The 27,420-nt window shown below is 53.5% G+C and overlaps 2 protein-coding genes across 2 annotated transcripts; both read right to left on the bottom strand.

The window, feature by feature from the left end:
• Positions 1-9,457: 9,457 nt before the first annotated feature.
• Positions 9,458-16,317, bottom strand: LOC141966232 (protein SCO1 homolog, mitochondrial-like). Its single transcript, XM_074918662.1, is given in 7 exon segments — positions 9,458-9,676; positions 9,678-9,758; positions 13,699-13,814; positions 13,928-14,020; positions 14,911-15,108; positions 15,957-16,061; positions 16,158-16,317. Coding segments are annotated over 7 exon segments (801 nt in total). The 3' UTR covers positions 9,458-9,628.
• Positions 16,318-18,699: 2,382 nt separating this feature from the next.
• LOC141966233 (fas-binding factor 1 homolog) lies at positions 18,700-26,862 on the bottom strand. The gene is made up of 19 exons (XM_074918663.1): positions 26,697-26,862; positions 26,368-26,512; positions 26,013-26,146; positions 25,542-25,644; positions 24,981-25,422; positions 24,297-24,317; positions 23,765-23,890; positions 23,486-23,586; positions 22,890-23,063; positions 22,266-22,373; positions 21,843-21,982; positions 21,429-21,544; positions 21,190-21,297; positions 20,613-20,792; positions 20,118-20,294; positions 19,786-19,923; positions 19,548-19,680; positions 19,076-19,188; positions 18,700-18,771 (listed from the first exon to the last, which is right to left on the bottom strand). The coding sequence occupies exons 1-19, from the start codon at positions 26,860-26,862 to the stop codon at positions 18,700-18,702; spliced, it is 2,697 nt and encodes an 898-aa protein (XP_074774764.1).
• Positions 26,863-27,420: the final 558 nt, after the last annotated feature.

Raw genomic sequence — 27,420 nt, forward strand, 5'->3', positions numbered from 1 at the left:
AGAACAAGGAGGTTCTCTAAGCTGTAGCTGAGTGAGTCCCCCGGAACGCTGAAGGAACCTACTGTATTAAAGTAGCAATACACAGCTTAAAACACAGAATGAGCTGGTTCTTGCAGAGACAGGTGTCACCAGTCCTGCCCAGGCCTCCCCAGCACAGATCCTCATACTCCCAGGAACACGTACAACTGATGCAGAGCTGCTACAAGTCAGAAGCTAGATACTCCATGAGCAGCATAGCTTGCTTTAAAACAAATCAGTTTCTGTTTGAACCGAAGCAAACCTTTTGAATTCTCTTCTGGGGGGGAAATGGTTACCTTTTTGCTTTTCTTTTTAGGCCACAAAACCTAAGAGCAATCCAGTAAAACTAACCTGCTTATCAGTTCACATCTAATAGCAAGGACTGTGGCCATTCCCCCCATAGCACGGCCCAGAATATCTGTTCCCTAAGTGCACCCTCGCTGCCCCAAGGCTGGGGAGCTCCTGAGCAGCCCCAGCACACACAGCCCCGGAGCCACAGCTCTGGCATCTTCCAGGATCAGGGACTGGAAAGCCTCGGCGGCAACTGGCAACCTCAGTGCATCATGGCAAGCTGTTCACAGCTCTGTTGGACTCCTCAGCAGTCTGCGTTTTGTTTGACCTGACTGAGGATACGTATACGAGTTTGCAGCTAGGTGGTAAAGAGCTCAACTCAGCGCTCAGCCGTCAGCTCCATCCTGTAGTTCACCAAAGAGCACGAGAGGGCCCCCCCCCGCTTCATCCCACAGTCCTGGCCGTGGGCTGATGGGAGTGCAGCTTCCTAACGCAGGGTCAGTGCTTGGCCCACACAAGTCTGATGGAGTGAGAAAAGGCTCAGCAAATGGAGATACCTGCACACTGGAGAAAGGGAGGAAGAGCTACAGTATCGCAAACCACGCACAGCCTTGACCCAAGATCGAGACGAGGAAGACCTGCTTTCTTCCTCAAGCTGCTCATCGGTAACAAGCAGCAAAGATTAAGCGATTCCGGGTGGCTGCAGGAGGATGCTAAGTTTCAGCCAGCTTTCTGAAATGGCCAGGCATCTTTGCCTCTGCAGTTCAGTGCCACCAGCTGCCGTTTCCAAAGGCCTGCCACAACAACAGCCTCATGGTGCCACAGCCTGCAGTGCTGGCAAACAATGCTGCTCAGTCTGGCATTGCCAAAATGCAGCCAAGCAGGGCTGGCTGTGGCGTTTCTATCAGCACTAAGGCACCTGAACCTGGGGTGCTTCAGCAGCCTGTGTCTCCATCAGCTGAACCCCCATGTGAGCAGCACCACACTGCTCACCCCAGCAGAGGGGGGCAGGGAAAAACAATAGGGCCGAGAAGAACCCAGAGGGATGTAGGGTGTAGGGCAGCCACAGTGGAGGAGACACAAGTTGCATGGCCAGGTGTTTGCTCAGGTGGACCCCTCGGTCTTCCCTGCTCCCCGCTGTTGCCCCCAAGTCTGTCCCTCCCTCGGCCTCACGCTGAAGGGAAATTGCTACATTTACTTTTAACGCTAGACATCAGTTGTGTTTTACTAGCTTTTACTTTTCATTTATAGTTTTTCCTAACTACCCTCTGTAGTCATTACCCGCTTGTAAGATGCTTTGAAACCTGTAACTCCTTGCCTAGGAAAGATAAGACAGACCTTGGACACTCTGAAAAACTCCCTGAGTACATCCCCAATCGCATAAACCTAAAAAACCAAGTGTCTAAGTTGAAGACGCCAGTGTCAAGATAAGTGACTGGAAGCTGGAACAAACAGGAGCTGAAGGACGCATGAAGTAACTCTACGACCAGATACGGACACAAGAAACCTGAAGTTCACCAAGGGACAGTGTGAGAAAGGCTGTGGGGACCCCTAAGGAGGGGAGAAGACCCTCACTCTATGGCTCTTCCCTGCCCTCTCTCAGTCATTGTAGCTTGCCCGGGTCAAGCTGGCTGGTTTGTGCTTTGGAGTGTCTTGGGAGTGCTCCTGAGGCCGTCTCTGTCTCAGAGAAGGTGCTGGTACAAACCTGTGCTGAGTGGAGCGTGGCCAGTGACTGCCCAGCCAGCAACACAGGAGCACCCCACAGCCAGCAAACTCCTTGTCAAGACTCATCAAGCCCTGGAAGCACAGGGGCCCAGCTGGCACCATCAGGAAGTCTTTGCTGAATATGAGTGGTCGGGGAAGACAACTGATGTCTGTGGATCTAGAGCCTACCAGGACACTGTACCTTGTTTCCAGACAGCAGAAATGTCTGTTTTCCCCACCTTGTGTGAGGTACTCCATCAGATGGGGAGTTTATTTGAAGGCAGCAGGTAAATCCAGTACTCCGGGAAATACCTGCACTGGAATTGTCCTGAGAGTCCCTCCAGGGCACAGCAGGCTGCTCTGGTTAGGGACAGTCATGAGCGATTAAAGACACTACCATCATTCAGACACACCACAGGACTGCAGGCACAGCCCTGTGTGAACACACACGCACGACCCAGGCAGTCCTCACCGCCCAAGCACAAGGCATGGCCTGGAGCAGGAGATCCACTCCAAAAGCCCCTGGCCCCATGCTGGGGCAAAGCTCAAGCCGAATACAAGGGAGGAGCAGAGCAGCTCCTGGTCAAAACAAGCTTCTTTGAAATGAACACTGAGGACAAGGCCCTGCCTGGGAGCCATGTCCTCTCTGCTGCACTCACCTGCTCTAGGCACAAGCAAGCTCGTCAGCTGCAGTGCATGTGGTTTCAGAGCTGGGGAGCAGATAAACTCTCATATCACAGGCCATTTGATCCAGGTCAATTCTCCTGAAGATCAAAACTGGATTTGGACTGAGCCCTTGTGGCTGTCATGGCAGGCACACGGAGTATTTTCACACTGGCAGTACACATGACAGTATGGAAAAATAAAACACGATTTGGATTTTGCCCTGATGACTGTGGACTGATGCCCAGTCTAGCTCCCACATCAGCCAAGATAAAGGCTTGCTTTCCTGACAGGTTTCTTTTTTAAGGGCAAAATAAAAAAATGTAACAAAGAGGGAAAAATCCCACAGAAACGTGTTTGGAGCACAATACTGGGCACATAAAAAAGAAGGTGACTGGGAACAGTCAGTGTTGATTTACTAACAGGTGAATCACATCTGACCATCCTGATTGTTTTCTATGATAAAATGACCAGATCCACGGGTGTGGGGAGAGCAGTGGATGCTGCTCAGCCTCAGCTCCCAAAACTGTCTGCCACAATATTCTTGCGTCCAAGCTAGGAGTTTATGGTCTGGATGGGTGGGCAACTAGATGGGTGAAGAACCTGGCTGGGCAGTAAGACTCAGAGGACAGTTGTTAGCGGGTCACATCCATGGGTCAGTCCTGGGAGTTTTCCTGTTTGACACCTTTATCAATGACCTGGCAGAGGCAACAACACACTCGCTTACGAAGTTTGAAGATGGCAGTGTAGGAAGGGGAGCAGCTGATACCCTCTAGGTCAGAGCTGCCATCCTGAGGGACCCAGACAGGCTGGAAGGATGGGCTGACAGGGACCTGAAGTTCAACAAGGACTAATGCAAAGTCCTGCAGCCAGTAAGGAAAATGCCCTTGCAAAAACACGTGCTGGGAGGTGACTGGCCAGGGAGCAGCCAGGAAGGAAGAATCTGAGGTCAAGACGGTCAGGGGTCTGGAGCCAGCCATCACACACAACATGGGCAGAGGCTGAGGGAAGAGGGCTTGTTCAGCCTGGGAAGGAGGCTGCAGAAGGAGCTAACAGCAGCCTTCCAATACCTATGAGGAGGTTATCAGGAAGGTGGAGTCAGGCTCTTCACCCTGCTGCACGGTGAAAGGAGTTAAAATGAGAAATCCAAGCTGGAGAGAAAGAAAAAGATTTGCTCTAGCGGAAAACATGTTTTCACCCATTTAAAGAGGTTGTGCAGCCTCCATCCTTAGAGGTTTTCAAGCCTTAGCTGTTTAAAACCTTGAGCAACCCAGTCTGCCCCTGCTCTGAGCAGCAAGTTGGAGGACACACCTCCAAAGTTCCTTCCCATCTGAGTTATTCCATGATCTGGGCTGCATACGCAACACCAGGCTTTGCACACATTTAAAGCCGCGATCTCTGCACCTCTTCAGTCCCTGGCTCTGCCCATGCTGGTGGCGAGAACATTCCTAAAGCAGCCAGCTTCACCCAGGTGGCTTAAGAATGACTTACTAGTTCAGCTCCTCCATGGGCTACTCACACAGCACACGCTGTGCTGCCTTCCTTGGGTAAACCAACAGAGCTGTTCCTCATTCCTCAAGACACTCTGTCACTAGTCCCCAGCCGGGGATGGCATCAGCTCTGCAGTCGGTATTAGAGGTGCCAGCCACTCTGAAGAGATGCTACTTTCTGCCTGGTATTTTACAGGACAAGTAGGCTGGAGCTGGGTGTGGTGGGGGCTCACACAGCAATGCTGTGGATTGGGCTCTGTGTATCGTCCATCTGCCCACAGGCTATCCAAGAGTCCCCGTTTGCCCGAGGTAACAGAAGTTCACCCTCACGGCACCAGACTCCACAAATTTCCCAAGTGAAACCCGTAGCCCAGTAAAGTTTCCACAGGGGAGACCCACTTAGGGAGCCAGGCACTCCTCGGCCCCGGCCCAGTGCTCAGCACAGCCACGGGCATGGAGCCCTGTAATAAAACTCCCCCGCCAGACCTGAGCTCCCTCTTTGTGGGCTGGGCACTGCACACTGGGCTACAGGGGGTTTGGGTACAAGGAGTACAGGCGGAGTTTGCTCTACTGACAAAGGGTCTCCAAGCCCTACCCCAGCGTATTCCCTTTCCCCCACTACATATCCACCCCCTGAACAGCTCTGCCTCCTCCTGGTGAGCATTCAGCACAGCCCTTGTTCCTCCTAAACATGCAGGGATCAGAGCTGTGCTCCTTGCTGTCACCAAGGCAGGGTGGTGAAAGCCTAAACAACAGGGGTTTTTTTTAAGAAAACGAACAAAACGATACAATCCATTAAAAAAACCCCTCACTTCCAAAGAAAGTTTCCCTCCTGGAAAAGGCCAATGGAAAAGAGATGAGTAGGATCAATTTGGAGGCAGAAAAGCAGGACATCAGCTGCTCCCACTACTCAGAGGCAAGACACATGCTTGACACGGTCCCCGGGCTGGTCCCTCCATCCAGTATCTTTCTGTGCCCTTCCCAGAGGCCCCCCATTCAGCCACAAGCTTCCTGTATCAGTGGCTCTGCCTTTCAGGACACAGAAAAACAAGTTAAAGGACATGACGCTTACGACAAAACATCTGGGAGAAGACAGAAATCTTACATTTGTCTCTGCAGCAGGAGTCAGCTGCAAATTTGCTTTAGGGAAATAAATGCAGATTGGGTGATCCTTGACAGGCTGCAGCCCACACGCTTTGTACTGAGTTTGCAAAGCCCTGGGACAGAGATTTGGCAGGCTTGCCTCATCCAAATTTCTACCGACTTCTACTTTGTTTTAACTCGGCTTAACTGTAATACCAGTATTTTCTTCTAAGCAGGTGGTTCTGGCTAATTTGGTGTATTTTTACTTACGATTACTTCATACAAGCCTAGTTTTACACAGACTGTACTCTGTGCAGAGTAAGGGATTTGTCACTAACATACTGATGCAATATAAAGAAATACAAGCCTGATGTGACAGCAGAAACCTTGACAAGCACAAACAAAGGAGGCTGTGTAGAGAAGTAAAGCCACAGGATGATGAGACAGGGCAGAGACTTGGCCCTGGAGACTCCACAGCTACAAACAACTCCTGGATAATCAAATAAAGAAATACAGATCTGAAGGTGTCACCTATGAAAACCAGTTTTGTCCAGAGACCGATGTATGTTAAAAGGTATGAGGGATGAAATGTGGAGTCAGACAATGGAAAAAAGGGGGCATCTGTGGTATGACTGACTTCATTAGAGCCAGTTTTTGTTGCCCAGACACGAGAGGTGAGTAGTAGGTGTTTAACAGCAGTTTACTGTTCTCCAGGAATCCCTCACGAACAGGAGTCGATTTTTCACTATTTCTTTCCTGCTGCCAGTAACAACTGACCAGAACCTACTGAAGATCACTGTGGCAAGGAACCCATCTGCCTAGGCCCTCTCATGACATTTTTGCACAAGCACCTCCTTTACATCAGTTAAACCCCCTCCCTTTAAACCACCTCCTGCCGCAGAGTGTGTACATGCCCCTGTAGAAGGCATACAGAAGCACAGAGCTTCCATTGCATGCAAAACACCACCAGCACAGGGATTCAGGGGAAGACTCAAGGAAACTGCCATGCTTTTTGCACATGCTCCCCTGTGAAAAAGGGAAGGGCAGCAAGAGACCCCACACACAAAGGGAGGCCTCAGTCCCGGGAGGATGCGCGCTGGCGCAGCACAATATGCAACGCTGCATTCTGTGACTGCTGCTGACACAGACCCTACCCAGGCCAGAACAGACAAGCCCCCAGGCCAAGCCCTCTTCCTTGCAGAGGCTACTGCAGACACCAATTTCGAACCTCTCCTCTGCTCAGTGGTCACTTAAGTAAAATGGGGTTTAAAGAAATACACTCTCCCTTAGGCCCATGAGAAACCTGCTGCATTTTCAGCTTTGAAATACCAGCTCCTTCCCATTCCTCTTGGAAGACAGGAAATGGCTGAAAAACGTGTATTACGTCTTCTCAGTCCTGAAAGATTCAAAATACAGTATTAAAATTAAGCTTTTCTCCACAGGGTATCTTAAGCTCTTGGAAGTAACCAAGGGGAGCACAAATAGACTTCAAAGAGGCAAGTATCCTCACAGATCAGCCGCTCCATTTCTTAGTCACATTCCCACCAGGTCTTCTACACCAGGATTTGCAAGAAATACAGAACAGGGAGGAACAGACTCTCTAATACAGAAGAAGCAGCGAGACAGTCAGCACAACTCCCCCACAACCCCGCCCCCTAGGAAAAAATATTCAGATTATTTCTGGCTTTTTCAAAAAGGAAAAAAAGTATTTCCCCAATGCAAGTAAGGTAAAGAAGAACTTGGGGACTTACAGCACAAGAGATGGCTTTAGAAAAAGCTGGACGGGACTGCACTTCTAAACACTGTCCCCACTAGCAGTTCTCACTGCTCATTTCTGTTCATTACCAGTTAACATGCATTTGTCCACTACAGACTGACCCTAGCGAATGGCCAGAGTGTCGGGACGCTGACACTGATACAGAGGTGGTATTTCCATGTGGCTTATATCACAGGACTGGATAAATGTAATTTACCACCTTCTCTGTCCTAAGGCACTCTATTGCACAAGTCACCCTCAAACAACTGCATCAGAAGTTCCAAAAGAGGTGATGTCCTGGTTGGAACTCAGCCGGCAGCCAGACACCACGCAGCCTGTCCCTCGCCCAGGAAAACAGGGGAGGGACAAAAAGGAAAAACTTGTAGGTTGAAATAAAAACAGTTTAGTGATGGCAGCAAAACAGTAACAGGCAGTACCAACAGGTAATGCACAGTGTGATCGCTCACCCCCCACCAACCAACACCCAGCCCGACCTCGGCAGCGATCCCGACAAAAGGACGATACACCCCCCCCACCACCCCCAACCAGAACCCGTCTCCTTCTGATCCCAAGAATAATGTCACAGCAGATGGACTACTCCAACAGCCAACCCGAGCCCAGCACTCTGGCTGTGCCCCCTCCCAGCTCAAGAAAATTAACTCCATCCCAGCCAAAACCAGGCCACCTGGTAGAGGTCACGATGAGAAAAGGGCACACACACTGATCTGGAGCAGGGAGGCTCAGAGAGTCCTGGCAAGATAAGTTTCCTAGAAACACTGAAATGCTGGTTGCAAAGGGGGCTCCAAAGGTTTCCAGTCCAGCTTCCCACAGGACTATCACCGGCAGGTCAAGCCATGGCCTGTCTTGTGGCAAAAAACTGGTGCACAGCCACCCAAAGAAATGCAGAGCTAACAGGTGCCAAAAGTCAGCTCTGTAAAGAAATAAATTACCTCCAGGATTGTGGGGAAGAATAACAAGAAAGGAAAGGCTCTTTAGAAACAGTGCTGACACTTGCAACCACTCCATGAAAATAAAACCGGTATTGCCAGGGTGCCAGTTATCACAGACACCAATATTATTGATAACACCTTGGATCTGACACAGCCTCGAACAGAGGACTTAAAGCATGAAATTTCCTTTCAAAGCCACTCCTATTGCCTACTGCAATCAAGCCAGCCAGCACAACGAGGAAAAAAAAACCACCTGACTTCCTTTTCAGCTCCTGAGTTTAATTCTACTCAGACACTTTTTAGAATCCCCACTGTACACTGGTACTGTCTTCCTTCAAAGAGCTTTATCAGAAGAGTGCAGTCTTAGACATACTCACAGTAACCTTCCTGATACGCCCCGGAGGTCACCGTAGCAGTGCAGGGCAGCTGATGGGGACCTACGCACTGCTTCATCGTAACCGCTCTGAAGCAGGTTAAGTTTACTGTTTTTCAGGATTTGGGAAATAAGGAAGTTTCCCACAGACATTGCACCGTCCCTCAGACAGGAACATTCTCTTCCAACCCCCACACTCAGAAGAACACCAGTGCAGGAACACTTGCATTTAGTCTGAAACACTCCGGGACTTGCACCAAGAGCTTTTCTGTTTTGTCTCCTGTGGGCCATTCTCTGGGGTTCAGCCACCTTAAAAATGCACATTCAGCTTGTGGTTTGCACTACTCTACACACACACTGCTTTTTAGAAAGAGAGAGAGCAGGAAGATGAAGCTTGACCAGTATACAAAGTTCTGATGATATACTGGTCAATCCTAACTAAGGAAAAAGAAAAATATATATTGCTTATACAAAGCAATCTTTGTTTTCAAATGCTGCACTGCATAGAATTTATCCGACAGCCCTATGCATGGCCACAGACCCCCTTTATCCACTCCACTCCACTACTCACCATAGCACAACCAGGCCCAACTACGCATGAAATTATTTAGACCGGAAGAAAAATCTATTTGCAATCCATTATTCACTTCCTTATTAAGTTAACAGAATTCACCTGGAAAAATCACCAAGAAAAACAGCATTTCATTTCCGTATTCAAATGAGGAAGAGATCAGGCACACTACAGGGCTGGTCCTATGTGTGGAAGCTGCTGACACTTTCAGTGCTCTCCACCTTCTCAGACTTGATGAAGAAGTCCTCTTAAGGCTCTCCTGCTTATAATGTTGTAACTGCCCCTCCCAGAAGGCAAAAAAGTGCAGAAAAAAAAAAGAAGGCAGAGGTCCTCTGAGAATGCCATGGTCCACATGACTTTTCATCAAGTAATCCTCCTCCTGCAGTGACTGTCCTTCGCTGATGTCTTGCCAAGAGACACCAATTAATTTTACCAGTGATACACACGTTCTTCTCAAATGAAAAGCGTTTTTTGCTGCCAACAATGTTTCTGAGAAGTCCCGAATTTCATTCTGTAGCCTACCCACTGCTGCACATAATATCCGTCAGGAAGGCTCTACAGAGATTCTTGATAATGGTATTTTGCAGAAGTATGGTTGCCTTTCTCATCTGGAAGAAAGGAAGCATGTGGTGACAGGATGTTACACTTTATGCTTCTGCTTTAACCCAACGCCCAATTACAGCCAAACCCGCAGGTGATGTTCACATCAATCTTTGAAGAATTTGTGTTTTAGGATCTGTACTTTCTCATGTGTGCAGCAACAGAAGCAGAAATCTCAAGCGCTCCTCTTATTCTGGCCGTAATAGTCCACAAAGTCACCATCTGGCCCCAGGAGGTACATTATTATTGTGTGATCCACCTGCAAGAAAGCACATTGTGGCTTGATAAAGGAGATCACAGAATCACAGAATATCAGGCTGAGAGGGACCTCAGGATCATCTAGTCCAACCTTTCCTGGCAAAAGCCCAGTCTAGACAAGATGGCCCAGCACCCCATCCAACCAAATCTAAGTGTCCAACGTTAGGGAACCCATCACTTCCCTGGGGAGATTATTCCAACAGCTGATTGTTCGCTTTGTGAAAAATTTTCCTCGGGTCCACTTGGAATCTCCCCAGGAGTAACTTCTACCCGTTATCCCTCAGCTTTTCCATGTCACCCTTTGTAAAATGGGAGTGTCCATCTTCTTTGTAGCCACCCTTTAAATACTGCAACATCCTGCTCATCTCTAGTCAGCAGCACAGTGTCCCACTCAGCCTTTGGTTCAGCTGTCTGACAAGACTTCTCACCAAGCAGCTAAAGCAAGATAAGGAAAACCTCAGCATCACCTCAGCGATCTCTCCCTGTTTTACTCAGGAAAATAAACAGAGAAAACGAACTGCATACTCAGAATGTGAGAAGGAATACTTTAATCAGACAAGTCTTCCCTAAGCTGCAGGCACCCTTCCTGCAGCACACACAAGGCTGGGGCAAACTTGCAGGCTCGTAGTCTTTCCCCCTCACTTTTCCCAATTCCCCTCTACTTCTCATGATGCTCCATGGCCCCCACAAGGTCTTCAAGCTCCTGCTGCTAAAATGATGTAAATCCAATATAAAAAGAGGTAATTCATTAAATCGAGTTCACTGTCAGTGCAAACAATGGGACCGAGAGCATCACTGGGATACCGGAGTTGCACATCGAGGACCTGGTGCAGAGGGAATTACACGTGCTGGGAAGGGGCTCCCTCTACTGTCTGAACTGAAAGAACCTTAAAAAAGGTTCAAAGTCATGATTAACTCCACTGTAAATTTATTTAAAATGCCACTGCAAGTACTGTCTGCATCTAACTGTGACAACATCTTTATGAGCAAAGAGACAAAGTACTGAAAATGGAGGCCATGAATCTGTGATCGCTCAAGTGCCTACATCGTCTCACTGCCACTGGAGAAAAAGAACCGAAATGTACTTATGCACTGAGAGTACAACTGTGTTTGAAGTTAAAAAAAAAAGAAATCACATAAACATTTCCACAAGCTAAAAGGATGCATACAATTAATGGCACTTCTGCCACTGAAATAATGCTTCTCAAAATGTTATTGAAGCAGGTTTAACCCAAATATTTTACTCTAGTTTCCAACCTAGATGATTCTACGATTTTCAAGATAAGATCACAAAATCAAGTTGTAAGAGACATTTTAAGGAAGCTGAATCACAATTTAGAGCCTTCAACTGGAAACTATAAAAAAAAAAAAAAATGCTCTGAGCAGGCTACCTGATTAACTCCCCAGCCCACGGAAGATTAGATACAGTCAGGATGGAGTGCAGTTTGTGCAATGCAGAAGACCACTGTTTCTCAAGGTGTGTCTGAAGCCTGCACTGTTCCCACTGTATAAGATCCCCATTTGAGTGTCAATGCAATCGTGTAAACCACAGAATAAAACAAGTAAATTGGATATCCTGGTGTTGAGAAATATAAAATTGAGATTATTGAATAGGAACTAGTAACATTCAAGTATTACTTGAAAAATTCAGATGTTTAGAAATTATAATTTCCAAATGGTCATCTCAGTGCTCTTTTGAAATCAAAACAAGCAGTGAAGTTTAATGCTGTAGTGGACCTCTTCCTCTTCCCCACCTCCTACTGACAGAGCAGTAATTACCTGGGTAAGTCTCAGGCAGGCACAAACCCAGGCTCAAGCTCTCCCTCCCAGGTCTGTTGCTGGTATCCTCTTTCCATCTTGTTTCAGACATCTGTGTCCTCTGGCCTTCCTGCCTCGCACACAGAGCTCACAGCCTCTCGAAACCAAGAGCCTACGACAAATCCTGAGAGGTGCAAGTATACTCTTCCTCCTTGGTACCACGGCTGGGGCTCCCAGGCTGCTCTCCTGCTCCCAATTCCCGGGCCTGTCTTCCCTGCTGCCCTTCCCTTCTCAGACTCACAACCCTAGCACAGACCAGCAGTATTCTCCCTGGATCCTGAACCCCTTCTCCTACTTCCTTACACCTCTAGTCACATTCTGCAGTTCGGTTTCTCTCCCCAGCCTCCCTTGAAGCTGCCGTCATCTACAGAGTTATTTTCCATGGCTGAGCCCCTGTACTTTCCCTTCATGGCCATGCAGAACCCACATGTGGTTTGCCAGAATCCAGGCGTGGTTTACTCCCTCAGGAGCAGCACTCCTTCAGCTTTTCCAGCCTCCTTCCATCATCTCTCATCAACTTCAGTTCACTGACACAGTGTCAGATTCTACTGATGTTTTTCCCCGCTCCTGAGCGGGTATCCTTTGCCAATCCTGTTCCTGTAACACAGTCTTGCATTTCCACCAGCTCCCTTTTAGAAATCTGATTTTAAGTAGTACTTTTAGATTGATTTCAGATTGATGCTAGATGGATTTAAACTGGTGTTGAATTTCTCCAGCAAGCTTCTCTCCTCCACTCAAATACAGTATCTTAGACACAGACTTCTGTAGCTGCTGACTTGCCGCTTTAAGCCAAAACAGGTTCTTGGTCTCTCAATTCATACCCCTTTCAGTAATGTAGAGCAATGCATATCACCAGTGCGATTCCACCTTCTCTTTACCGAGATCATCTGCTGCTGCTCTCGCTCTTTCTACGCACCGCTTTTTTGTTCCACGTGCATAACTTATTCGCTGCAGTCAGGTGTTTTTCAAAACAGATTAATAACAGACAATACTGGACTAGACCAAAACGGATCTTCCTCAGCATCCTACCTCAAACAGTGGCCAGAAACGGTTGCTTTAAAGAGGAGTATAAAACCAAAATATCCTATCTTCCTCTGTTCCCAGTTTCCAAACACTTTTAGCCCACAGGCTTCCCGAACTAGGCAAAGATCTCTGTGCATTTTGTAATCCTCAACACACTGCTTTTTCCAAAGACTAACAGGTGTCCCTGTGGACTCCCACAAACTTCTGTCATGGGCATCCATAGGAGGGATGCCACTTCTCACATGGCCACTGCAACAAGAACCATCATCACCTGTTCACTTTTGAACCTGTTTTTAGTCTTCCCTGATGCACTTAGTTCTTGTAATGAAGAAAAAAACCAAAAGATCAGACAACACGTATCCTCACTTGCTGTATCACTTGTACCTCCTTTACTCTTCCAGTCTGCTCAGGATGTGGCAAGTCAGAAAGGCCTTGGCAGCAGCTCTGAGCCCTATAACCAGTCCTATTCACTGCCAGAGGATAAGATTCTGACTGCCCAGTTTAGCCTCACTTAAACCTCCGTTTCCCCTTTCACGCTATTACTCCACATATTTTATGCTAACAATTTAGCATTAACATCCCTTCTCTTCGAGGTCATTTGACACAGGAGGAAGATCTCCACGGTATCTGCAGGCAGGCTTTGCATCACCCAAGTCTCTTGCCAAGATGACCCCGCTCCTTGGTAGGTTTGGCAGGGAAGGAATCGTGACCTGATTTGCCTCTCATTTCTCTCTCTTCCTATTGCCTTAATTTCCCAGTTCTGTTTTTACTTTGGAGCACAGAGGAAAAACAGATGGACAAAAACAGTACATGACAGAAAAAAGTTCAAACTACTGCCAGGCTTGCTAGCTCGTATGCTATTCTGTAGGCAGGCCTGGGATTCCACATTTTTAAAACAGGTTTCAGTGAGGTTCTAAGCTTGTAAGAAGGCATCTCGATCCCGACTGAGACCTCTAAAACAGAGCTCAACACATCAGTGCAACAGGGTTCTATCATGCAAGACTTCAGCACAGACTGCAACAGCTGTCTTCTGACTTTAACATCTAGACGTTGCTCTTATCCAAAGTCCTTCATTAGGCAAAGGCTCTACATTTACTTACTATGTAATCACTGTCTTCATCTTTGGGACCTTCACTGTAATACGCACGGTAAGCTTTGGCCACTTGGTCAATCTGTGCCTTGGTACCAGTCAATCCAATCAGCTTTGGAGAAAATTCTAGATAGAAAGAAGAGATGTACACGTTTTAGTGAAAAGAATCCCATCAAGAGCCTCCTTTTCAGTGCTCTGTATTACATGCTATAAGACATCAAGGAAGAAAAGAGTAATACCTTTAACATATCTGGCAATGGCTTCTTCATTGTCCCTCTCAGGATCAAGGGTGATGAAGGGTGGGGTCAGGTTAGGCAAAGATGGAATTCTATCTGTGACATTAACAATTATTGTTTTTCTTAGAGAACTAAAAATCGTTCGTCACCTCCCTTTAAACAAGCTCACAGCCAAACTATCATAACATCAATCCAAGTCCACCCTAAGGCCATTTTGTGCATCTTAATTTATGTGATTTGTGAATGAAGCAAATGCTGTGAAAGCCACCGGTCTGTGCTTGGGCTGGCTGCAGCTACACTTCCAGCCTCTCAGCTGGAGACCCTGCCCTGCTTCGGAGATGACAAATGGGCTCTGATGCAGAAAATACATGATGCATTTATCATTTCAAGACAACGAACGTACCCTTGTGATGGTGGAGTGGGAGGGTGAAGACACAGTTCAGGCTCTTCCCCTCACGTTCCAGCCACAGCTTTCACTCTATGTTCTTCCTATTAGCCCACCCTCCCACCTCCCTCGTTACTATTACCCCTGCTCTGTAACTCTTCAGGGCCTGCAGGCTGAGAAAACCACCTCTATCACACAGCCTTCCCCCAGCCTCTGTTCCACAGCACACTCTCAGAAGGGACTCTTGCAGAGAGTTGTTCTCAACATGAATAAAAGAAAGAAAAAAACCTTAACACACCCCACAACCACTTCTTGGCAAAACTCCAATGCAGTGGCACCGTTCCCTGTAACCTGTCACCATCACGTTTTATTACAAGGCCCCTGTTGCAGAAAGATCAGTACTGTCGTTCTCTACATGCCAGATCCTAGTGACGGGCAGATGGACGGATGTCAGTGTCACCTACCAATTAATTCAACTACTGAGCACCAGGCAAGCTTTTTTTTTAAAAAAACCCATCAGTTATTATTGTTTGAGGTATTTTACCACAACAAACCTGAAGCTCCCATAAAAAGCACCACTATTCCAACCAAATTCCCATACCAATTTCATCTACCACTTCAATCATCTTCTCCAGGTCATCAGGACAGATGTCAGGGCAGTGTGGGAAGCCAAAGTAGATCAGCACCCACTGGCCGATGTAGTCCTTGCTGGTCTTGGGCTGTCCCTCATGGTTAATGAGTGAGAAGGGACCTCCTGGAAGTGGTTTCCCAATGCCTCGGTTCCGTTCCTTCTCCAGGTCTACAAAAAACCAAGAGGGGATCAAACACATCCATGCCACAACCCACGCTGCTTCCAAAGAGAAGCTTCTGAAGCAGCTGAGATTCAGGAAACCTCTCCAAGTCACAGCCCGGGATGCTGAAATGTCAAGATCTACCAACACCCGTTGTGCAGAAGCTCCATGTGGACAAGACTTGCAAAAAGCACTCCATTTTAGTCAAAACTGTACGCATCACTAAACTCCTTTGAAACATAATAATCTCGTTCACTATCATCTGATAGTATTTTTATTTTTTTAGAAAAAAAGACAACAAGGAGAAAGCCAGGTACCTGGCTTGGTATGAAACAGAAGACTAATCATCCTTTGCAAACCGACCATATCGCAGAAGCTGTAGCAGTTCTGATTGGAAACACTAAAAACATGAAAATGAAACCCATGGGCAGCTCCTGCAGGAGAGTAAAATGGGCACACACAGTACCCTGAGTGAAACCAGCAGAAAGCCCCCGTGTGCTGCATCGACTGGCTGCAGCGTGCGTGACAAAAACCCAACCACTCCAACCGCGAACGTGCCTTTAAAAATTTGAGAACGCTCAACCTTGAAGGTTTTTTTGACTTTCTGAAAATTTTCTGTGGCACATCTATACACGTAGGCACAGAGCAGCACTGTGTAAAGCACACCGTGATGCAGTGGGGTGCCCGAGTAGATAAAAGACATCCGAACGCACAAAGTACATCATCTGAATGCAAACTACAACCCTGCGGAGGCTTCTCCCGCCTGGCCGCACGCCGGCAGCCCAGGCCGGGCCCCGCCGCGGCAGCGCGGCCTCCCCGCGGCGGGCCGGGTCCAGTCCCTCCCCGCCGCACTCACCCTCCTCCTTCCGCCGTTTCACCTTCTTCGTGGCGGCCAGCAGCCCCCCGCACAGCACGACGGTGGCCGCCAACGACCGCCACGACACCAGCAGCCGCGGAGAAGCTGTTCAGTGACTGAAAGGGGGGGACGGCGCGGCCCGTCGCGCCCGGCTCCGCCGCCGAGGAAGGACGCGGCTCGCTCCCTCCCTCCCTCCTTCACTCACCCTCCTCTGCCCGCCCGGCCTGGGGCCGCTTCCCGGCGGCAGACGGGACAGCGGGCGGCTGCCGGGCGCGGGCGGCGCGGCCCGGCCCCTCGGCGCGGCCGCCGGCAGCCGCCAGCACAGCCCCGGCCGCCCGCAGCGAAGCGCCGCCGCCGCCATCTTGTGTCCCCCGCGCTTCCCCCTCAGCGAGGGGCGGCCTCCCCAGTGCCGAGCCCAGGGCTCAGATCCCTTCCCTGGCCCCGCTGGCCCCGCCGGTGCTGACACAAGCCAGGATGCCATCGGCCTTCTTGGCCCCCTGGGCACGCTGCTGGCTCATTATCACCCCCCAGGTCCCTCTCTGACCGGCAGCTCTCCAGCCGCTCCTCCCCAGGCCTGTAGCGCTGCTGGGGGGCGTTGTGGCCCAAGGGCAGAACCCAGCCTCTGGCCTCAGGGAAACTCCTCCAGTTGGCCTCAGCCGGTTCTAGGATTTGATTTTCATCTGCACTTTATCGACGAAGCTTAGGAGCAGGGCATGGCACAGCTGAAAGGCTTCTCCCCACAGCACACGTGGAGGGTGATGGAGGCTGGGTGCTGTGTCTTACTGCAGGCCCTGGTATTGCCACACGAGCCCAGATGGACAGTAGCACAAGGCAGAACATAATTTAAAACAATCTATTTAGATCCTAGATTTGTCTTATTTTGCTCTCAAACGTTTCCTTCCTACGTGATCAAATGAAGCGTTTTGGTGAAATATTGAGTGACATCACTTACAAATAATATAAAATCCAACAAAGTGCTTTGGGAACAAAATACCCGAGAAAGTCTAAATTGAAAAATGTGAGAAGAAAAAAAAGGGCATTAGAAAATTTAGATGCACACGCACATAATTCACCGTAATGCCCTCTCTTCTTCAAACAGAATACAAATGATCTAGTCTTTCTTTAGTTTTCATGAGCAAGTGGAGAAGTTTTCCTTCTATCTTAACTTCAAATAATGTTTTTAAGTGTGAAGATTTTGCTCTGATCCCGTGCATCCCAAAGCAGCAGCAGGTTGGCTTCCACAATACAACAGCCCTAGTGCCTGGCTCAGCTTCACTGGCCTTGCACAGGAGGATATAGCACCAATTTTGAATGGAAACTCACAATTCCATTTGAAACATTCTGAAATAGGATTTTGAAAATAGAAGTATATTTAAATACATTAGACACTACTGGTTACAGCACCAGAGGATTTTATTCTGTTTTACATTTTCATGCAACAGCGATGAAAGCGATGGGGGTTTAGTTCATTATGACAACAGCCCCAATAACTCATGCAACTGCAGCAAAGTTCTGTGTTGCTCTAATCCTCCTCCAACATGTAGCCTCTTCAACCAGGCCCACAGAGTGTTTCTTTGTCCAACTTGTGGCAACACTATTTACATTAACTCTGCAGCAATGGAGCTGGGAAGCCCTGGAAATCCAAAGAGAAGAACACATTAACATTCTCACATCTGTGATTGCCGCCTTTGCTCTTTTTCAGCATCTCTTGCTGCATTAGTAATATCTTCTATCTCAGTTTGGACTTGTGCCATCTCAGGTTCGGGCTGCTGCTGCTTTGTATTGAAAAGGCTGCTGTTCTATAAAGGAGAAAAAGAGAGGCTCTGAGTCTCTTACACAGAGAGACTATGAATTACTATTTGTTCTTGCTCTGTGCATCTCTAGACCAAACACAGGTCTGTCTGAGCAAAGCAAACTCCCTGGCTGTGGAGGAGCCGCACACGTTCAGCGGCATCCAGGAGCTCCCGCTCAGCCACTTTCCTCGGCGGCTGGCAGTCAACAGCCGCAGGTCCCTCTCTGACTGGCAAGAGAAATGGAGGCCAAACAAACTGCGGCTCTTGACACAGGCCACTTCACATCTGCTCGTAGCCGTGGTGAAGGATCATGCCAGTGGCTACAGGTACCGCCCCCACGGGAACAAGTATGAGGGTGGGAAGCTCAGGCAAGTGGGACTTTGAAGCATGGTCAAGACAACCTGCACTAGTGACGAGAAATTCATCAAGGATAGACTTTGATCTCCAAACCCTAGAAAAGAAGTGGAACACCCTGGAACATAAAGAAAAGGTCTGGGATTGTGCTGACGATGAAATAGCGGACAACCTGGCACAGCGAACAACCGATTAATTAATGTGGCAATGAAACTAACTTTGGAGTGTCCTGGAAGGGAACCCAAGGGGCGTCACCACTTCAGCCTCGCACAGAAGCGGTGTTGTAGGGCGCTTTCTTCAGGGACTCCAGGAAGAGCTGCTCCTCGTCTAAGTAAGCGCGGTTCTGAGAGGGGAAGGGGGCAAAGGGGAAGGGAAGAGAAAAGAGAGGGATGGATGGAAGAGGTATCAGAGGGTGCCACAGAAGGGGGCTGACAGTCCTGGCTGTCACTCAGGAGGGAGGGAGGGAAGCATCCCAAACCCTCCCTCCTGCAGTCAGCAGTGGGCAGGTACCACCCGTGGCACCCCCTGGGGTGTGGGGGCTCCCCCCGCCCCGAGCCCACAACCTCACGCTCTGAGCAAGACCCACAGCGGAAGCCTCAAAGAGCAGCCCCGCCTGGGGAAGGACCCAGCAGGGAATCGGGGGGCCGACGGGAGAGGACAGGGACATCCTGAAGCCAGAGGCCAGCTGGCTCCTCCCAGCCAGGGACACGGCGAGGACAAGTGCGACCCCACAGTGCCGAGGACCTTGTCCATCAGCCTGAGACCAGCTGTGAGGAGCCACCCGTCCTTGCTTCTGCCATCCCTCCTCTAGGTGCCCGGGTCTTCTACAAGCCCGCCCAGCCCCACAGCTCAGTAATGATCTTAGCCACAGCCTGGGCTGTCTCCCACCAGGCTCAAATCAGGTTTCACCCAGCCCTGCTCCCACCCAGCACGTTTGAAGCCCCTTCCCACCCCAGTCGCCCACCACCTCACCTGCAGGACCCGGAACTTCATCATCGCCACCGTGGCACTGAGCTCGGCAGAGCTGGCAGTGGCCACGAGTTTCTCGAGAGCGGCCTGGAGCGCCTCGACACCTCCCAGGCTCCCTATGGAACAGAAGCCTGATTGTGTGGTGCTGCCACCATCAGAGGATCCGCAGATGGAGACAACACAGCATCCCTTCGGGTGCTGCCTGCGGGTCCCTGCAGCAGGGTCCTCCCCGCGCTCCCAGGGCAAACGGGCTTTAACCCACCACCAGCCTCTCCCTTCCTGGCCCCTCTGCCCTCTCCTGGCACTGCCCTGGCTCAGAGCTTCGCTGAGCTCCTTCACAAGACGAGGAGGCCAACTCCTCCCGTCTGAGGCTGATACGCAGGGGAACTAAAACAGCCCCCAGGAGCAGCCCAAGCCTCCCAAGAAGGGGAGTACAATACGTCCCTCCCCACCAGCAGCAAGCACGGAGCCTTACCCGGCACACTGGAGGAGCCTGTCAGAGGGGCACTCGAGTCCTGCCTTGCGGGCCGCACCATCGTGGGGCGGTTGGACACCTCCTGGTGCAGCTGCTCAAGTCGGCTCATCTGCTTAGCCATGCTCAGCCGACCCTGCCCCGTCCCGGGGAGAAAGGGAGAGAGAGAAGATGTCGGCAAAGGTTCGGGCCCTTGGCACGGCGGCCCCAGGCCCAGAAGGGAAGCCGAGGGGGTACTTGCCTGCTGCAGACACTCTTCCTGCTGCCTGAACTGCTCCAACTGCCACTGCAGGGCCTGCAGCCTGGACTGGTCCTGCGACTCGGCCCTGAGTGCCTCCTGCAGGGCCCGCTGCCCTTCCTCGTACTTCTGGGAGGAGAGCTGCAAGGCAGAGCGGCTGGGGAGGCTGGGGACAGGGACCCTCGCTGCCCTGGGCCCAGCAGGACTCCTTCAGGCGTCCCCTCCTTCCCCTTCCAGGACAGGCTTTCCCTCCCTGCTCTGGGAGGGCAGTGGAAGCCCAGCTTTGCTGCCAGCCCGTGCGCAGCTGGCAACGGCAGCGCAGACGCTCCGCTTACCTTGGTCATTCTTCTCATCTCCTCCTCCTGCAGCCGGATGCGCAGTGCAGCCTCGCTCACATTCTCCCTCTCTGCCTTCAGCTCCTGGCAGAGCTTGTCCTGCAGCTCTTTCTCCCTCGCCAGCTGCTCCTCCCGGGCTCTCAGCGTGTGGGCCCACATCTTCACCTTGGCCCACTCCTAGGATGGGCACAGGGGAAACCAGCGCATGACCTGATCCGTCCTGGATGCTCTCTCGTGTCTTTCCAAGAGATGGGAAACATCTGCCCCGGATGAGCTTCTCGTGTGTGCCCCTCTGGGGCGCAGAGCAACTCCACTAGCTACTCCAGCAGCACCCTCACCCCCCGGCCTCGGGCTCTTCCCGGAACAGCCTCATTCTCACCACCCCAAGCGATGTCTCTGCCTCCAACAACTCGACGACTCCCCTGTAGGCAGGACCCACCCGGCAGCCTGCCAAGCGGGTGCTGGAGGCCATGGGCAGGGGCTCTGCTGCGGTACCTTGGCCAGGCTCCTCTCGGGGCCCTCTCCCTGGGAGGCCACGGGCAGCGCTCGGGCCGTGGCCTGCTCCTTGCTCAGTGGCTGCTGCTGGGCGTCAAATTCAGCCCGCTCGGCCGCCAGCTTCTGCAGCTCCCCCGCGTGCTGCCGCGTCACCGCCAGCCGCTCCTGCAGCAACGCGCTCTGGAGACGTCGCCAGAGAGGAAGAGAGAAAGCACTAAGTCCCAGTTGCTGGAACGTTTTTCTCCTTTAAACCCACCTCTGCCACTGAACCTCGGCCAACACCCAGAGGTTGCTTCAAGCCCCCGGCGCCTGGCAGGAACCCTGCGCGGAAAGCTCTGGCCCCACGCTCCTCCAGAAGCTGCAGCACCGTGCACGCACACGGCAGCCTCTCGCACCCGTGTGCCAGAGGCTCGATCTGAGGACGATTCGCCACACAACTGGGTGTGGGATTGAGGAGGCAGAGGAAGGACGCTGCAGCCCAGCACCCAGCTCTTTCCTCTACCACACGCCGCAGCGCAGCCCCGCTCAGACTCACAGGACCTGAGAAAAGCACCTGGAAATCTCCGCCCCACCTCACCTTCGCCTTCTCCAGCTCCACTCGCTCCAAGAGCTGCCGGGTCATCGCTTGTTGCGCCTCCTCCAGCGATTCCACTTTGGAGCGCTCCGCCAGCAACCTCTGGTGCTCCTGGGTTCAGACACAGAGGAGACACAGATGCCACTCGCAGGCTCCAGCCCAGGGACCGCCAGTGGGCAAGACCCACGGCCCATCCCCAGACAGGAGGGCTGAGCTGGGCAGAGGGCACAGGGCGGGCTCACCTCCAGCAGCCGAGTCTGCTCATCCAGCCTGGCCTCCAGTTTAGCCACCATCTCCCGGAACCGGCACCCATCCTCCTCCGCCTCCCTCTGCTGCTGACACAGGCTGTCCTGGAGCTCTGGGGAGAGGCAGCAGCGGGGCCGTGAGCAGCACGAAGAGGGAAGTCCCACTCTGTCTACCCCGTATTCACAGAAGAACTGCACGCGCTTGTGCTCAGCACCTTCGGCACATCCCCCAGGACACCATGTTGGAAAGGAAAGACCCTGAGAAGCCCAGTGACCGAGGCAGGCAAGGCTCTGCCAGCCTTGGATCCAGGCCTCAGCCTGACTCGGAGCACCTTCTCCCCATTTCATGGGTGTCCCCAGCCCTGGCGGGGACCCCGTGGCCATTTTGGCGCAGAGGAATGGCAGACATACCCTGGAGACACTTCTCCTGCTTCTGTGTCCCCATGGCCAGCTCCTGGGAGGTCGTCTGCTGTGTGGCCTCCACCTTCCGTAAAACATCACGGAGGGTGCCGCAGAATTTCTCCATCTGATCCACCACACCGTTCAGAGTCCTGCAGAGAGCAGCGAGGGGAGGGTCACCCCGGGGGGACACACCTCATCTCCCCACGATGGAGAGGGGGACGTGTGGTGGGCCAAGGGCCGGGCAGCCCTGCCCCGAACCCTTCTGGGGCAGAGCAGAGCAGTATTCCTGCATCAGCAGAGCTCAGCGTCCCTGGAGGCAGGGCCTGGGAGAGGGGGTGGCCTCTGGTGCCACGGTCCAAGGCTGCTTCCCTGGAGCACAGGGAACACCGCGGCCAGGGACCAACGCAGGGACACAATGGCAGCCATCGGTACCTGGTGTGCGAAGTGGCGCTGGTCACCGCCTCAACCTCCTGGTCCTTCAGACACTTCAGCTGCTGGAGCTGCTGCTCGTGCTCTCTGCGCAGCTCCTGCACAGACACCCTGCAGGACACGGGCAAGGAGCCCACCACGGGCTGTTACAAACTGGGGCTCCCCAGGACAGGCAGTGGGGACGAGGCTTGGTCAAGGGCCTGGGAACCAGGTCCCAGGAGCTGAGCTGGCACGGGGCTCTGTCCCCGGGCACCCACCGACAGGCATCCGCACTGGGCACGGACCACAGCTGGAAGAGAACGGGCTTCTCCACTAGAAACTGATTTCTCATTGACCCCCAGTGTGTGGGCAGCAGTGACTCACTGACCGGGATAAAAGGGGGTTGGGGGAGATAAAACACTGGGCTCAGCATCTTGCACAATACAGCGCGTTCACTCGGAAAGGACGTCTCCAGCCACGTCTCCCTCTATCCGGCTACAAAGCAAATCCCCATTCCAAACGCCACCAACTGCCCACAGCCCAGTGCTTGTGGAGGCTCCTGTCACCCTGGCCCCAAACCACTCCCCAGTTCCTCTGCCACAACCAGCAGCACCGGCCCCACACCTGCGCTGCTCGTGCCACTCTCACCTCTGCAGCTCTCGCAGACGCTCCAGCTCGGCCAAGTGCTGTGCCAGCAGCTCTGCCCGCTCCCGCTCCGCCTCCTGCCTCTGCCCCTGGAGCTGAGCCACCAGCTGCTCCTTCTCCTGCCGCAGCCTCTGCTCTCGCTGCCTGCAGGTCTCCTCTAACATCTTCGCCTGGCTCCTGCCCGCAGGAAGAAGAAGTGTTACCTTCAGGTAGGAAGAAGTGTTACCTTCAGGGCAGCAGTCGGCCCTCTCCACCCACAGCTCACACGGGGATTTCAGAGCAGAGCGGCGGCGCTGGGGGTGCGGGGAAACACGTGGCTCTCCGCAGCCTGAGCCCTGCCTGGGGACATGCTGGCCCTGGGAACAGCTCCTCCTCCTTCTGCCCCACAGGACAGGGTGGGTGAGAGCAAACCCTGCCCTTGGCTCATCTGTGGGGCTCCTCTCTGCCCACACCAGCTCCACACCCACACAGCTCTGGGCCTGCCCGCCCCAGGGACGGATCTGGGCAGCGCCCCAGCGCTCCCCCCCCCGGGGAGAGGGACAGGGCTGTAGGCAAGGCCCGTTCAAAGGAAGGGAGCACGTGCTCTCGCCTGCGGGTACCTGTGGGTGCTGTCGAGGAGATCCAGGTCCTCCTGGTGCCGCTGCCGGAGGATCTCCAACAAGAGTTTGTCCTGAGCCCGTGCCAGCTCCAATGTCTGCACCTGCCGGGCACCCGGGGAGAAGGTCCTTGTGCCGCCCAAGGGACAGAGACCCCACAGCAGCACTTGCTGGCCGCAGCCTTCTCTGGACGGGCAGCTTCCTCCACTCTGCCTGTGCCCCTGATGCCACTGGGAGCAGGCGTGGCTCCTGCTCCCCCATCCAGCAGGCCATGGGGCTCACCTGGCTCTCCAACTCTGCTACGCGGGCCTGGGCACGGAACAGCGCTGCCCGACAGCCCTCGTGGAGCTGGGCCGCGGGAGCCCCCAGCTTCCTCTCATGCAGCAAGCCCAGGCCTGGAGACTCTGCCTGCAGGGACACAGATAAAAGACACAGGCCCTTCAGCATCCGGGGCTTTGTGCTGTGGCCATCAGCCCCTAAAGGCAGGCACGTGCCCCGTGGGCAGCTCTGCCCGGCCTGTGCCTGGGGAGCTCTCTCAACACTGCGCAGGCAATGCAGGGCTGCAATGCACACGATTTACAAAGCAGCCACAGCACACACGCTTTGGCCTCACAAATACAACTCGGGGCATCTCGGGGCTCTCCAAAGCCTTGGCCTGCATCAACACAGGCTCCCAGGGATGCAAAGCAGGGCACAGCCATCCCCCTGCCCAGGGAGCACAGACAGGGCTGGGTGACCCTGAGCTGGCACGGGAGGGCTCACGATCACCACCCCGATCCTGCACCTCTCGGGGGCACAGGCCCAGCACACCTACCTGAGCCAGCGGGGCAGGGCCCTGTGTCTCCTGCTCTCCCGGGAACAAGGCTGCAGGGACTGAAAAGGGAACAAGTCTGTGATTCAGACAGGCCAAGGGCAACCACTCCCTCCCACAAGGATGAGGGCCTGGCTCTCCTTGGCAGAGCGAGAAGGGTCCTGCTACACTCTGGCAGCTGGGGATGGGGACAGAGGCTCAGATAGGCTCATCCAGACCCGCATTCCTACCCCACCCCACGCACAGTGGTGGGGACTCCGCTCTGCAGAGTAAGTCTGGGGGAAAAGCACAGCTCCTCCTCCTCCTCCATCAACTAGGGAGGAGGCTGGGTCCCCTCAGCCACTTTCAGTGGCCTCTCGAGTGGCGCTCAGCCTCAGCCTAGGGCAGGAGGGGGTCTGCCAGCACACAGCGCTAGTGGCACGAGGGTTGGGGCAGCAGGAGGGAAGAGGGAGAGAGAAGGGACAGCACGAACTTAGGCCCACCCATTTCTCCGAGAGAGCAAGTCCCCAGCAGCGCCCTGAAACCCCACAGGCAGCACTGTGGAGCTCAGTGTGCCCCGGCACCGTGTCCCCACCACGCCACAACACGGGCATGGTGGCATCCTGCAGCCTGGCAGCCCCCTCCAGCAACGGCTGGGCAAAGCCCGGGCAGCGCTCCCATGGACAAGGGCGATGCTGCGGCTCTGGCCTTTTTGTGGCTGGTCGTTCTTGCAGGGCCGGGGGGGACCCTCTCTGCATTCTGCTGCCCAAACTCGACAACCACACAAAACGCACCTGGGGCGCTGGCATCTCCGGAGGGATCCCGCTGTGCTGCCTCTGACGGCTGAGCCTGCGCTTGGGCCTTTTTGCGGGATAAGGCAGCGCTCAGCCAGTCCTCCTCCTCCTCCACTGGGGCAGGTTTAGCAGCTGCCTCCTCTCCAGCCGGGAGCTGTCTGGCAGGGCCAGGCCGCCCAGCTGCTGCAGGACTGGCCTTCGGTGGAGATGACAGCTCCAAATCCAGAAAGTCTTCGTCTTTCAAGCCCCGCCAGTCACCTCGATTCCTGCGGCCCTGCACGGGCCTCTGGCTGGCTAACGGGGGAGCTTTGGAGAGGGGCTCTGCTTTAACTTCACCGTTCTTCTCGGCTGAAAACCTGCTGTGAGGAGAAGCAGCTGCACCCCTGCCTGCGAGGGGACACCGGGGACCCTGCCCGCTCCGCTGCTGGGGCAGCGTGGCCGGTGCCTGGAGCTACAGACACAGAGAGCACAATACCTCACAGGCTGCCTTCTTGCCGGCTGGCCCTTGGCTGTGGAGGCCACTGAGGGCTGGTAAGCTCCAAACACATAATCCTCCTTGCGCCAACCCTCTTCCTTCTCTGTTCAGACAAGTGGCCTTGACTCAGCACCCAGAGGAGCAGCCGGCTGCAAAGGCTCCAGCCCTCCTCCTCCTCCTCCCGCCCTGCAATTCCCACTGATGTTGCTGCCTCCGGGAAAACACCGCTGGAAACCTCGTGCCCAGAAACCGGACAGCAAGGGGTCTCCTCAGCACGGCTGGGGAAAACTTTTGTTGGAACTCAGCCCACGGCCAAAGGCAGCCGAGTTACAGACCCTGTGCAAAGGCTGCCAAGCTGCCGCAAGGGCGCAAAGGGCATTTCCCCTGCAAGGGCAGTAGAAATCGAGCTCGCTCGCCCAAGCCAGTGCTGCCACCTCTGCAGCCCGTCCCAGCATCCCTGGCTCTGCTCACCCGGCTGCTTCTGGTGGTACTTCTGTGTGACCTCCCGGCGCTCTCCCAGGCCGGGCTCTTCCAGGATTCTGGACGCGGAGCCTCGTCCCAGCAACTCGTCCAGCATGGCGCGGGCTGGCCGGACCTCCTCTCTGCTGGGGACACAGCGGCAGATGGGTTTCTCCCAGAGGCAGGGCTCTTCCTCCTCACACAGCCTTGCCAGCCTGCTCTGGCTCTTCTCTGCCACACAAGGCTGCTCCTGCCCCTTGCGCAGACCCACAGGCACAAGCTCAGCATCCCCCACCCACCATGGTGGCACCATCTCAAGACACAAGCCATCCCCTCCTTTATTCCCGCCCCCCTGCACTGCCCTTACTCTTTTGCCTTCTTGCCATCTCTTCCCGGGCTGCTGCCCAGTCCCATGGCATCCATCAGGTCGCTGATGTCCTTGTCAAAGGTGATCTCCTTCCTCCTCCACGTTGGGGCCGCGGTGCGCAGGGGCGTCTGGGCTGCGCGTGGCTCTGGGGGGGGTGAGGGAGAGAATCACACATGGTAAGAGGTTTGGAGCTAGGCTTGGGGGCTTGTCTCCCTTCTTTTTTTTCTTTTTTTTTTCCCCTCAGCAATGGGAGAACACATGCCCAGCTCCTCCTGGTGTGTCCCTCACCGGAAACCCCCCGTGCCTCAATTCCTCTGCTGAGATCCTACTGCCTCTGAGAGAAGCGTCAGCAACACCCAGGCCGGTGCTTTGGGTGAGGGTCCTTCCTGCGGCGCTTCCTCCCAAGAGCACCCACCAGGGCTGGGCTGCAGCACGACGTGCCCCCCGGCTTTGCTCCAGCTCAGCCAGGGCACCCGCAAGCTCTTCTCCCGCCATCCACCCGCTCCCCTGGCCCGGCTCCCCCCCAGCCATGCCAGACAGGGGTCACCTCTTCAGCCACACCCCGTGGTTCCCCCCGATACCCCACTGCTGACTTGGCTGGGCTGACACCAGGGGCAAGCCTGGCCCCCCTCAGGCCCAGCCCTCAGGGTACCCAGGCTCTCTCCCAAAAGTCGCGTTCACCTCTGCACCTTCCGCGTCCTCTGAAAGTAATCCGTCGAAGAAATAAATCCTCCACTACGTGGGACCTGCGACACAAGCCCGGGGGTCAGCAGCAGCACCTGTGAGCTCAGCCAGGGCGCGTTGGGGACAGCCAGCCCAGGTGGCGGCAGGCGGAGGGCACCGCACGGGCACACCGCGGCAGCCACGTCGGGTGACAGACAAGGAGATAAAAGAGTTCACTTCACCCAGCCAAAAAGGACTCCTCTTTATCAAGGAGCCTGCAGCTTCCCGTTCAGTCACCGGCCACAAGCAGCCCTTCAGCTGGCAGTTCTCACCCCACAGTGTCTCAGAGCCCCTGGGCAACCCCAAAGGTGCCGCTTCAGTGTCCGGGGC

The sequence above is a fragment of the Athene noctua genome, chromosome 14 (assembly GCF_965140245.1).
Source record: "Athene noctua chromosome 14, bAthNoc1.hap1.1, whole genome shotgun sequence".
NCBI classification, from domain to species: Eukaryota; Metazoa; Chordata; class Aves; order Strigiformes; family Strigidae; genus Athene; species Athene noctua.

Coding starts and splice junctions, on each gene's coding strand:
- LOC141966233 (XM_074918663.1), bottom strand. CDS start 26,862: ATGGCGGGAGAAGAGCTTGCGGGTGCCCTGGCTGAGCTGGAGCAAAGC. Junction 25,423..25,541: donor GCAAGAAGGCAGCCTGTGAG/GTATTGTGCTCT, acceptor TCCTCACAGCAG/GTTTTCAGCCGAGAAGAACG. Junction 23,891..24,296: donor GCCCTGCCCCGCTGGCTCAG/GTAGGTGTGCTG, acceptor GTGTCCCTGCAG/GCAGAGTCTCCAGGCCTGGG.